Source organism: Triturus cristatus, chromosome 12, assembly GCF_964204655.1.
Source record: "Triturus cristatus chromosome 12, aTriCri1.1, whole genome shotgun sequence".
In the NCBI taxonomy this organism is placed as follows: Eukaryota; Metazoa; Chordata; class Amphibia; order Caudata; family Salamandridae; genus Triturus; species Triturus cristatus.
In genome coordinates this window covers 614,983,494-614,997,377 of record NC_140595.1, presented here as the reverse complement: position 1 = coordinate 614,997,377, position 13,884 = coordinate 614,983,494, and the positions used below count along the sequence as shown (strand labels likewise).

The 13,884-nt window shown below is 41.4% G+C and overlaps 1 protein-coding gene across 1 annotated transcript in view; it reads left to right on the top strand.

Moving 5' to 3' along the window:
• LOC146776402 (melatonin receptor type 1B-B-like) overlaps positions 1-9,989 on the top strand; it is a 165,637-nt gene extending 155,648 nt beyond the window's left edge. Inside the window, exon 2 of the mRNA XM_085638182.1 lies at positions 7,330-9,989. Within this exon, the coding sequence (XP_085494308.1) occupies positions 7,330-7,706 (377 nt within the window). The 3' untranslated portion in view covers positions 7,707-9,989. The remainder of the gene's footprint in view (positions 1-7,329) is intronic.
• The last annotated feature ends 3,895 nt before the right edge of the window (positions 9,990-13,884 follow it).

Genomic DNA, 13,884 nt, shown 5'->3' with positions numbered 1-13,884 from the left:
CAAGATAAACAATGCAATGCGGTTTCTCTAATTTCTCATTGCTTTCTTTTTTCACACCATTAAGTTCCTCTTCACAATTTCATGTGTAATAAATATCACTGGAAGCTTGCACAGCATGTTCCTCTTCATAAATTGTCAGCAGAATTTTGGTAACACTTTCACACACCTCCTCAACTTCCTTAACACTAATACTCCCTGGATTAGATGTTGCCCTACACATTTTAGCAAAAGGTCCTTTTTTCCCACAGTTATGGCATGCAATGCCTCTTGCTGCACACTTAAAACTAGTTGCAATGTGTCCAGGAGCACCACACCCAAAGCATTTTATTTCTCTTATTACAACTTCCTTCTTTGCTCCGGTACTGGACATGTCTTTCTTCATCCCTCCAGTAGTATTCTTCATTGTGTTTCCACTAGGCCTTTGTACTTTCAAAATAGGAGCAAACTCCCCTTCAAACTTGAGAAAAATGTTTGATGTACTGTCCATTTCCTTCAGCCACTTTGAAGCTTGTTACATGACTTTCTCAACTTGAATAGCTTCCTCAAGATTAAGCTCCTTCATCAGTAATTTCACTCTCACTCTTTTATCATTAGTGCACCTTACTATCTGGTCGCTAATGAGAGAATCACCTAAGTTTTCATATTTACAAGTCCAGGATAACCCTTGTAACGCCACTACATATGTGTCAATATCTTCCAACAATTGTGTTCTTGAAATTAACTTATGACGTTCCATTACTACATTAATCTTGGTAATAAACCATGCATCTAACATGTGAATCGACATTTCATAAACGTTATTAGGCCGACCATCTCCCATTCCTCAAGAAACCTCAGGGAGATTTTTGTACAATCTTCTCCCTTCTACCCCAAAATGATGTAATAAAATAGCTTGGTGTCTAACTGGACCATACCCATCACCACATATACCCAACATGTATGTAAAAAACTGTTTTTTTTCACTGTTCCTGAGGAATAGGTGGAGTACCAGGCATGGCAAGAAAGGTTGGAGGTGATGCCATAGCTTGATCAGACAGGTTCAATACCTGTAGTAAGAAAATAAAATAATAAACTGAAATAATTAATTAAAGAAGTAAAATAATACATTATTAAAATAGACTAACACAATGAACTAAAATAATACATTGTTCCATATCTCATGTGTATGTCTTTTTTTTTTCTTCTTTCCTTCACCCTCTTTCTTAGTCCTTCATTTGTGACCATTCTTTGTCCTTTTGTCCTATTTCTATTTCATGTGTGTGGTTCACTTCCTGTGTTTTTTTTTCACCTTATCCTCTATATTAGTCTCTCCACACGCTCAGATATTGGAGCAGAAGATCTAGTAAGTAGAATTTGTATTTCTATATTGTCTTTACGGCACAGCATACAATTATTACACCGGAAGAGACACCCCTTCAAAGACCGGCGCTCTATGTTGTGCCCGACGAGTGTTTAAAGACACGCCTTCAAAAACGCTGACACTCCCTTACTTATTTTAAACAATGTGCACAAGTCACAAGCGTCACTTTCAAACGGCTTCTTGATAACAACATCCACAGAACCAGGGAAACTCACAAATACCCACGAAAATGCGATTGTGGATAAGAAAATATGGAACCTCCATAAAATATTAATACTTTGACTCCGTTCCCTTTGTTGAAGATGATCCTGACGGATGTAGATCGCCTCTCCAACAGATTCCTTTAGACCATGGGTGAGGAGTGGACATCATAAAGTTTGCCCCCTACGCAGACACAGCTCGTCACCAGTAAATGTAGAAAGCACACTACTCCAAATGCATGTCCAGTAGTGTTTAGTCAAGGTTGATGTTCTCAGCAGTTACAGCTCTGTACTTGTGTAATAACACTACACTGACCCCTCAAAAGAGGAGGATAGGCTCCATCCAGTGGACCTCAATAGGGCTTTGAGCTTTCACATTGATCATACCAAGGAACATAGTGAATGATCAGCCTTTGTGGGGTTCTCCAGGTTGAAAAAGGGGAAAGCTGTACAGAAGAGGATACTGTTGAGGTGGACAGTCCTCTGCCTCACGTTCTATTCACTGTCAAGGAAGCAGAAACCCCTTTTTATCATGCCTCCAGCTGCTACCATTGCATTGGTTCATGGAGTGCCTGCCCAAGACATCTGCCAGGCTGCAACATGGTTGTCATTGTAAACGTTCGCAAAGCACCACTTCCTTGATAGCCAGGTCTGGCTGGCAGCACACTTTTACTGCTGAGTCCTGCAGCACTTTGTGGTCTGAGTACTGTACAGACCCTCCACCTGGACAGTTACTGCTTTGGTATATAGTCTAGGTGAGGAATCTGTGGTTAGAAGTAACCATCCAAAGAAAAAGTTACTTACCTCTTGGGAATGCATTCTCTGGTGATATTCTATCTAATTGCAGATTCCTCACTAACCTAGAACTCTCCACACTGATACCAATGCTTATTCATGCTCCTACTCTGAAGTCGCGAAAAGGAAAAAAACAAAAGACTTTTGAGTCAGAGCGCAAGGTTGGAACTTATGAGGCTCTACTAAATCCCTTCCTGAGCAGTACAGAGCAAATACAGAGCAGTGCTGTGCCAACTAGCAGCTGAAGAAAATGTTTCAGGGAAAAATATTCTACGGTGAGAAACCTGTGTACAGAGCATTACCAACTGTAATTAACTTGTTAATTTTACATTTTGCCCCTAATCGGCTCCCTTTTAAAAAATAAATTTTAAAAATACGGTTACAGACTTTGTGGTTTGCTGATTCCAGTAGATCCACAATGCCTGTGATGGCATCCATTCAGTCGCAAACTGTGACCTACCTCATTAATATTCATGAGGTAAGTCGGATTCAAACTCTCTCCAAATGGGAATTTTTATGAAATGACCTATTAGGATATAGGTCAATTCACAAAATTCCACTCTGGGCATAAAAATACTGTTCACATGTTACAAGAGGCCCTAGTCTTCTGACTTCTTTTCAAAATATTTGGTGGGCCTGGCCCTCCCTGCAGTCACCCCCAAACCTTTTGCCTTTACCATCTACTTTTTGCTGAACTGGTTTTTGCTGCCTTATGACTCTACACACATTACCACTGCTGTCTAGTGCTAAAGAGCATATGCTCACTGCTTAAAACTTGGTAACATTGGCTTATCCCCAATTGGCATATTTAATTTACTTATAAGACCCTAGTAAAGGTGTACTACTTGTACGCAGAGCATATAAATTAAATGCTCCTAGTTGGCCTAAAGCACTGATTGTGCTACCCACTTAAACCTGCCATTGTAGCCTTTGTATGCTGTCTTGTACTGCCATTTCAACTGGCAAAATAAGCCTGTTGCCAGACCAAACCCTTCCTTTCTAGTACATATAAGTTACCCCTAGGTTAAGCCCTTGATAGCCCAGAGGGAGGGCAAGTTACAGTGCATTTCAAAAGTATGACATGTAGTTTTATTTTTTAGATGTTCTGTCAGTGAAAAACTCTTAAATTCGGTTTTCACTATTAGAAGGCCGACCTCTCCCATAGGATAACATTGAAGTTACCTAATTACATTTAACAAACGATAATTTCCAAATGGAAACAGGTAACCACTTTACGTTTGGGGTCTTTGGAATTGTAATACAAAAATACTTTCTTATGCTAAAGTTGGATTGTAAATTCCATTTTTGTAAATGCAACTTTTAGAAAATTGGCATTTTCCAGCCTTAGCCATTAAGTGCATGTGGCCTGTCTCTGGGTCACATGACTGGGTGCAGCTGGGCTTTCTTTGTTCTTCCTAGACAACTAAACTAATTAGAGAGCTTAGGTGTGCCTGGATGGGCCATCACTGGCAGGATGGAAGGGCGAAGCTGGGCATTGCCTTACTTACACTGGAATAGGCTGCGTCCTGCCTCCACACAGGGGCTGCATATCCTCTGTAGTTAGTCTGGAGCTAGGACAGGAAAGGCAGAATGCCAGGGGCCTTCAAAGGGAAACCTCTGGAAGCTTCTCTCACCTTCCAAAGGGAGAGCACCAGGTATAAATATTTGACCTCAGACACCACCTCTTCGGTATACTTCTGGACCTGTGGGCACTCTGCCAGAAAGGAGGACTGCTGTGCTGCTGAATAGATGGTCATTTTGCTGGACTGCTGCTCTGAAGGACTACTGCCCTCTTGCCTGGATGAAAAGGACAGAACCTGCATCTGTTGAACCCAGGAATCCAAAGTGACTCCGAGGGCTTGTTGGCTGGCCTCCTGACTAGAGCCTCAGTGACCGAAGGCTCCAACAACCTTCAACCCAGCACCTGGACTCTGCCATCTGAGAGTCCTATGCTGCCAAGTAGTGCTACCCCAATCCTGGTCCCTTGAATGTGGGCTTGAAGGTGATTTGCCAGCCTGTCTGTGGATCCAGCAGAACCAACACATCTCCTTCACTGCGCATCTCCAGCAGAAACGGCGCATCGCCTTTTCTGTTTGATGCATAGCCTTCAGAACTGATGCATCGCGTGTGCTGCAAGGGCTATTTTGATGCAAAGGACTCCACATCGACTCCATAGCCGTTTCAGAACTGCCACCTGTTTGAAGCTTTTCCAGCGCATGCCCTTGCATCTCTCGTTGACGTCAGCCTCGACGTCCATGCAGGTTCTCACACCACAGCCTCTCAGCTCATTGGAAGCGCTGAATCACCTCAACTATGTGACCCATCCTCGACACTGGACTTTGCATCGCAAGCCCTCCTGAACGGAATCCTAGATGACACGGGACCTCGTTTTGCAGCTCCGCCTCTCCTCTGAACCGACACATCACCTCAACTGTATGACCCATCCTCGGATCAGAACCTCGCAATGATCAGCAAATCAGCGTTTTTTTATATTACTCTTGTTCAGTAGGCCTGAATGGGTACGTGTAGCTTGCCCGCGCTCTATTGTAGTCAGCCTGTTCTTGTGACTTTGCCTCGGTCTGGCATGACCAGATATCCAGTTGGCGCTTTGTGCTTTTTGGCACTATTTTCACTGAAAACTTTGATATTGCATATCTCCGGTTTGACTAATTGCATTATTGTTGTTTTGGTCTTGTTTTATTTATCAATTAATAATAACTCTATTTTCGTAACTTGCGGCGGATACTTTTTGTGTGATGTTTCTCACTTTATTACTGTTTGAAGAGTTGTACAAATACTTTAAACATTGCCTCCAAGTTAAACTTGACTGCTCTGTGCCAAGCTACCAGTGGGTTGAGCACAGGTTAATTTAGGTTTGGCTTGTGCCTTACCCTGACAAGGATTGCTGCTGCTTGACCAGGGCTCACACCCTAATCAACCAACAACCCAGTTTCTTATAACGCTGTCCTGTCATCTTCCCTCCTCTAATGCAGTCTGATCACCAAATAGCCCTCCTTTCAGCTTACTTATTTTTGTAGCCCAAGATGTTCCCGACTACCTGGTGCATTCCGGACTCCCTACTAAGAACGATCCCTCCAAATGTTACACTGGAATATGTGGAGCCATATTTAAATTGAGGTGGAATTGAGGCTTGCAACAAAAAATCCAACTGTGAAATAAAGTAAAGGTTTACAAATCCAAAGCATCTTTCCACCAAAGTTGGGTTCATAACATATACCAACAATACACTGTATGAACGATGCTGTAGTTCTGGGTGAAACACAGTTTGACTCCAGCAGTCCCTGCATGTGTTAAATGGATACAACTAAAAGAACAACTTAATAGTCAGTGTTTCACAACTAAAATCGCCATGTTTGGGGGGGGGAGGAGAGAAATTGTACATGGAAATAGCTTCTCAAAATATAAGTATGGCAGGGTCTAAAACACACTTTAACTCACTGAAGCTACCTACTTAGAATACAAATTAAGAAGGCTTTATCACAAATTAGAGTTATTTGGCCTTACCATTCCTTTCTTTTCAGCCAATTCATTCCAGCAGTAATGTATGACACTTTACGCTTTAGAAATAATTTGAAAAAAGTCTGGAATAAAGCTCTCCGATATTTCCTTCCTCCCCCAACTCCAACATGGAGAAACCAAATTCTAAAGTAATTATTATAGTATTGATGCTCAATGTATCCACTACTGCTGGAATTAATGACACCCATTCAGATTGAAGAAAAAAAAAAAAAGGTTAGCAAACTTGAAAATTTTTAATGCAGTTCAATATCAAAGAAGAAAAGCAAAACAATAGAAACCGTGCATATTTCAAAGCACATGTGGAAGAAAGTCTCACTAAAATCATTTGGTAATAATTATAAACAAATGTTGTATTACAAACAAAAACTATTGTTGACCCTTATGAATTATTGGAGACTCAATTTTCTCTGTGCTAATTTGAAAACCGGCATGAGATCAAAATCTCTTCAATTTCGGTTTCTATTGCTGCCAATATTAGTATTGAGGGCACCTTGGTATTTCAGCACCAGCATCGTTATCGAGCAAATCAGGCTGAAATATGAATCCTTAAGTCTGTTGATCTGCAGTTACCCCACACCATGAAGTAAAAAGAAGAAGCCATATTCTGTCCTATACTTCATTGCATGAGCTATGCGATCAAGGCACAGATGACGTTTTGATTTGTTGCTTGGAAAAATTCTTAGATCGTACGATCCAGTAGCTGGGAGATATATGAACTTATGTTGGAGTTAATTGGTTTAAATCGCATCCTTCTTTGATTCTATCAACTTCTTATACAAACTGTTCTTTGGCATTCATGCTGTCATAGTTTTATGCTAATTGTAGTAATCTTTATTGGTATACAGTAAAGTATTATCATTATTGTTTAGTCCATAAGGTTGTTTATTTGAGATTTCCTTTCTAGAAGAGTTGTGAACACCACAATAGTCTCCCAACTATTAATACAAACTTCCCTTAACAAAAAGCCTTACATTTTGGCTTTGACAGTGCTTGTTTTGAGTTACGCTGCACCATTGAACATTTCAATTTTTACCAATATCTGATTTTTATGCTTCATGTGAGAGTTATCTTTTTATCATTATGTGCCACTACAAAATGGCTGAACCTAAACTATTGCTAAGAAACCTGTTAAAGTACAAAGGTAAACAAAATCAAAAAGATGTGTAGTTACAAATAAAACTATTTTTTGCTGTTACTGTGCGCAGGAATTCCAGTGTATAAATATACATGTTTATTTCCACCTCAAAACCGCAGTCTGACCTTCATGTAGTTAAGTGTGTGCTCATGATCCTGTGTTGCACAAACACGCCTAACGTAAGTTTTGGTTACTGATATGCAATTTGTGAACTTTACAGCAGAAAAGATGAAACAATGTCAGTTTCCTTCTGTACATTAGTATAACTGATCAATTTCATTTTTTTGTTTCTTTTATAGCAATTGCTCAAGAAAGAGTTGCAGAATGGGTAGAATTTGTTGCTCTGTGGTTACCAAGTGGCAATGGTTTCCTCAACTGCTTTGTATATTTCTGGATCAACCGAAGCTTCCGTCTCAAATTCCAACAACTAGGACAGAAACTCTGCCCATGGAAGTGCCTCTCTTCCCATCAGCAGGACTGCAAAGGTCGAGTGAGGACCCCCACAATCAGTTTGATGGTGGACTGCATGGCTATTAAAGATCTTACTGAGCGGTCATGCAGTGTTTCATCTGCATGCATATTGTTGTCTCATGCCCCTGAACAATTTTATGATGCTGTGTCCGAAACGCCAAACTGTTTGGTCAGTCAGAAGAGGTCCTCCATTTTGTCCCTGTGACAGTCTCAAAGCACTAAGGTACTTTTACCACATGGGTTACTACTACATGTACCTTGCATACTTCATTGCACAGAAACTCGGTCTGCCTCTGGATTTTCCCATAGGCATTGCTACAACACTGTTCACCGCACAGCTTCTGGATTTGCTGCTAAATATGAGATTGCTACAGTTCCTCCAAAATTACCGATGTTGTGAGACCAGCTAATCCTACTATAGTATTGACTCTAGAACTCTAAAGACTAGCCAATGTAAAATAATAGATTTTGTCAATTTAACAGTGACTGTCTCAAATAATGCACTTTTCCAGTCTTGAGCTGTATAAGGTCATGGATGCATTATAATGGCGTAACATAGCAATGGCACAGACCCTTCATTTATGTATGAACAGGTAATCGTCTGTCCATCGTGGGCTTCCTTTAGAACCGAACAGTTGAATCCTTTTGACCCATTATCAAAACCAGTCTGGTATTCACCAGCATGACCACCAATTCCCTGCCCGATCCCTCGCAACACGCATTTATCAAAGATCGACCCAGGACATGAATGTGCAGATATTCAACATAGTAGGTGACAGCTGAATTAATTTGAGGTGTATTTCTATTCACATTATGGACCATAAATTGACCACCTGTTGGGTTAGCCAGTTAAAACTGATAGTGGCTGAGAGGTGCATCTGTAGAACTAAAGCAAATTCTCAATTTTCTGGACTAAAATGCTCTAATGTTATCTTTACTGTAACTGAAGTTTTTCACATTCCAAGCCTGGCCTAACTAATTTTCACCAATGTTTTTCACACATTACCCTCTCCCTTCAGGCCCTTTTACTCTCTCCCTTAAGCTTCTTAAGATGCTGTCGGAATTATCGACGCATAAACCTATATGAGCAATTTTCTTGCAGTGAGCAAGTGTTCACTGTATAGAAATATATAGTTTTAAATGAGAAAAGATTTATATACTTAAAGATGCAAAAATGATAACCGGGTCTGCTAATTATTACGGTTTTAAACCAATTCATTTTACTCAGCGGCATCTCGTTTCTGAATCTTAAGTATTTTTATATATGGTTTTACTTCTGTTCTACGCATATGTTTACAGCCTATGTACGGTGTCCTTTGTCACACTGTAGTAACCACCATTTGAGAATGCAAGACCCTAGCTCGGAAGACATTAATTCTGTCTAATTTACTCTTAACCTACCTGCAAGGAGCCACTTTGTGTCTTTTTGACTATTTCAGAGAGCAATTCCATTCATAATATTCTATTTCTGTGGTAAGCCATCAGGAAGCAAAGTAGCAAATTCCTACTCGACAATGCAGTAAAACACCGACCAGCATTTGAACTCTCAAACTAGCAACATTTGGAGTGTGAAATGGAGAGATTGTATTTCTGTTCCTTTTGTGTGCATGGGAGTTTGAGCCAATTTACAGGCGGGAAGGAAAACAATTTAGCTTTAACCCCTTGTGTGCCCCGCCCTTTCCCCGCCCTGTGCCGGGTGTTGAATTAGCGGGCGGGGTTCATGACGAGATAGTCTCGTCATGGGCACAGCGCAACCGCGGCCCATGACGAGACTATCTCGTCATGGGCACTCAAGGGGTTAAAGATGATACATTGTTACTCCAAAATGCTTTCTGAAATCGTGAAACTTTGGCACACCTCCCATTAAATAAACGGGTACTGCTTTCTCTTGGCAATCTTTGTCATAACTACCGTTTATAAAAGTAACAAGGGGTGGGGATTCATAAGAGCCCAGAAGGCAACATTGTGGTTAGAATGTGATGGAAGTAATGCCCAGTTGCTGAATCTTTTCCACTCGCTTAGATATTATCAATATAGGTTTTTCATTTATTTTGTTATTCAAAACTATTCACCTCTTTCTCCCATCCCCTTTACTCCCGATGTTTGAAAATTAAACATTTCCGTTAGATAAATAGATTTAAAAAAAGACAAAGCATTTGATAAAATATAGTTTTTGGGCTAGAGACATCAATAAAACTGGACTATTTACTTGTATATACAAGGAAGAAGCTTGTCTGACTTTAAAGTAAATGCAATGTGTTTGTCAACACAAAGTACCGTTTCAATGCACTTTTTATGTTTTTTTAGATTGATGTAATTCCTGAGTTTGTATTTATTTTGTCCCCGCCCAGCACAAATACTAAATGCTAGCCATAAGTATTTAAAAAATAATAAAATTGTAAAATGAAAAAAAAGTTCAAATATATATTTATACATTTGTACGTTGTAAATAAATTGGAATGAAAAATAAAGTTTCAAGCGTTTTTCAGAGAGTGTGTTGTAAATGTTTCCAAAAATCTTTACCTGTGAACTAAACTGAAAAAGAAGAATGTTGGTGTCCAAAATTGTTTTTAATGGCATTATGGCCTGTGCACTTGTTTTTCAAGGGCTAAGTTTGTTTCTTTTTCTTTATTTTCTGGTCCCTTCTGAACTTCGAGGTCAGAGCGGATCTGACTTGGCAGTTCCTCCTGGACTGTTCTACTGGAGCAAGCACCACGGGCACTTGCAAGACTGGACTGGCCGTGCCGGGCATTGGGTGTTCCCCCGGAAGGCTAGAAGCGTGGGGACCGCTTTTGTTACTGGGGGCCGCTTCTATAGCAGTTTAAAGCGTGGCAGAGTTCATTGTATATCCAACCGTTTTCAGACAACAATAAACATGCCACGATAACTCTGGTGAAAAATGTACCTGCCGGAGAGAGGTCGGAGTTTTGTCTAGTGGCAGCTTTGACTTATCCAAGTTAAAGCAGGTGGTTAATATGCCTGCTGCCAAGAGTGTCTACCATGCAGATCACAGAACGGTATTTTATGTGCGTAGCTCAGTGGGTTACTGCTTCAGTCAAAGACCCTTTAGTTACTGTGTAGCAGTGGTGGCTCCTCCGCTATGGCGGAGGAGCGTCACCCCACTGCTTTTAAGCAGTGCAAAGTATAAAATTATAATAACTGAGTTATTATTATTGTATGCTTCTTGCTGCTTTGTGAGTGGGCGGGGCTGCTCTGCTCTCAGAGCCGGGCAGGGGAAGAGTGGTTTGCCCACTCCAAAGTGCACAGTGACTGTTTGGTCAGTCCTCTCGGGCCGCTCAAACCAGTCATGCGCACTTTCCCTGTTCTCCATGCCCACCCCTCAAGCCCCTGGCTGAGTGCCGTGTCACGGCTCTCAGACCAATCACAATGCTGCATTACAGAATTGTGATTGGTCAGTGGGGTCTGGCTGTGCTTCCTGTTTCAAGATGAGGAGAGCAGGAGCAGAGACACAGGACTGGTGGCAAGGTAAGTTTATTTATTTTAGATTTTTACCATGCGCGATCCACCACCCGCGAGCCATGCTGGCCACCACTGTGCACAGATAAATGCTGAACACCTCCATAGCAACGGAGAGGCATGTAAATGCAACTATCTAAAAGAAAATGTAAATTTTGGAGATACAATACTTGTTTTGAGTTGAAAGTTACTTGAAACTTGAAGTTCTTCAGATGTGTGGATTGGAGGGTTCAACAAGGCATTCAGGTGCTGCTAAAACAATTACAGTGTAATTTACAAAGCAAGTCAAAGTAAATACAGGATCTTCCCTGACACTGTGAAAAGTAAATAAGGCACTGTCACTTTACATAAGCAATCAAAAGAATGGAGGATTACTATAAACCATCCCACTAAAGATGCAAGGCACCATAAGAGTAGCATGGCTGCAGATAAACTTCCAAAGATCATCACATGTATGTAGGTCTTGCGAAGCACCATTACCCTTATTGGTGCACGTCTGGGAGTGGGGAAGAAAGGCCTTCATATGGACTCTGACAGTGCTTAATTTGAGCCGGAGCTTTCCGGTGCTGAGCACCGGCACTTAATTGGTTCCAGGGCTCGGCCCGGCACCCAATTGTCAACACCACACTTAGGGCAGTCTGCCACAAGGTGGCGCTGCTCATGTCATTTAGAGATGAGCAGTATAATAGTTGTTTAGGGAAACAATATACATTAAAAAATTACTAATACCTTCCTCCCCAGCCATTCCTTTAACTTTGGGGACCTGGAATAATCTGAACTGTCGCATTTACATGCAAGAGCAATGGTTAGTAGTAGTTTTGGCAGAGATGGCGGGGGATGGGTGGTGCAAGCTGCCGTGGCCTCCTGGTCAGAGCCCTGGCACTTAATATTTTACAAATTAAGCACTGGACTCTGGTGTTGGGGGCTGAGATTCACAATAACGTTCCCTAAACACAGCAGACAAGTGGAATCCAATTTTGTCATTAAACTTGAAACACCCTGAAATTCCTTCAAAGATTGTGTTCAAACTGTTAGCACTGTCTGAGCCAAAATACTGTCAGCAATCAAGCAACAAAAAGCCCCACCTTGAATTCAGCTGGTAGTTTCGGCCATAGTTGATAAAGTTGTAAAGTGGTTGTTAAATGTTACTTCAGTATCTTTTGTATAAATCTCTGACCCTCCCTTCATCTAAGTGAGACCTTTAAAGAAAGGGCAGGAAGCTCACTTCTCTTCCCTGCATTGTTGTTGATGGACCTTTGGGGTAGAGAAATCGTCTGGTGAGGAGCATGCCGCTTTCTCAATAGCCATTACAGTGGAATGTCGTAGGAATCTGCGGGGAAGGAAGGCCCTGCATACGTTGGAAAGTGTCAGGCTGTGTGAACCGAAGCTGGCATCTGTGTTGATAATGGCAGTCATGTGTACAGATTGGGGACTGCCAACAGTGTTCAACATCCTGACCATGCTTTTTCTTTGCTAGAGTCTGAGTTGGGAGGGGCTGTCCAGCCATTATCCTACCACTATACATCACAGGAAGAAATTATAATGAAGGTGTGAGGATAGATAAGGGGGGGCTGGAAACAGTGATAGCTGCTCACAGCCCCTCCCAACGCTCTTTGATCCAATCTTCAATAGAAGACCTCGTGGGGAATAGTGACCTTGCATTTCTGTCTAAAATGTCGAAGTAAGCAAAACTTGACTCGGGCGGCGGCGTGACTCCCTAGTTAGTTACCACCATTCCTGCTTCTTTGAGACGGAGTATTTTCTGCCAGCTGTGAACTGCCAAATGTGTGGTTATCAAAGGGGAGAATAATCCGAAGTACAAAGGAGGGTTTGGCTCATTGCACAGGAGACCACGGGGAGGATTAGGGGGATGTTATGTGTAGTCTAGACCTCTGCGTCATCCTATATGTGCTATGGATCCCTTAACTCATGAGACCCAGGAAAAGAAATGTCTTCAACCTTCATCTCCACGGATATGCTCTAGAGAAGCAAAGAAAAGTATTTGATTTCTCTTTATATTGGATTCCTGGATGGCCCCAGGACAGCCTCTGATCCAAGTCTCATGGTGTCTCATAATGGTTGAGCCAGTAAGTGCTACCAGGAAAGAAATGGAACCTAAAGATTAGGGATCTCCCAGTGACTTCCTAAACCACAAAGTCTTCGGTGCCTTTCTTATTGGAATGATCTGTTCGATTTGCAACAGGAAAAGCAACATGTAACTCAATGCCTTCAAACCCTATATTACAAATGCAATTCTCTTGTAGGAATTACACCTGCTGGCAGGACCAAATTTAGCTCTATGCTTTGATTACTGAAGCACTTTGAGTGGGGTTTAGGCATTTACTAGATTCCTTAAATATACAGGAATGTTACCATAGAGCACTTATTTCCAAACGGTGGTCCGCGGACCCCCATGGGTCCGTGACACATACCCAGGGGGTCCCCAGGCAGCAGTTTTAAAAGCACGCCAAAGTTCCTCGTATGATCAGCAGTTGTCAGGTAAGTATAAAAGCGTCGAGATAACTACAGTGATTAATGTACCTGCTGGAGTGAAATGGGAGTTTTGTCCAGTGGCAGCGTTAACTCTTCTAGGGTAGCGCAGAGGGTTAATGTGCCTGCTGCAAAGAACGTGTACCATGCTTTTAAAAACACTGTATTTTATGTACATGCTCAGTAGGTCACTGCTTTTGTCATAGAGATTCTTTTGTTACTGTGCAATTTGTAAGCTAAACTTGTAATCTAGCACAGTGTGCTTTGAACTGCCATCAAAGAGCTGCATGCAAACTACATGGTACGAGATAGAAAGTTATGTTTTTTCCAGCATTATCCTGATGGTGTTAAAAATGTTTTGTTTGGCTAGAAATAAATTAATATTATTAAAGTCAATGCTAACAACTGTTATGTTC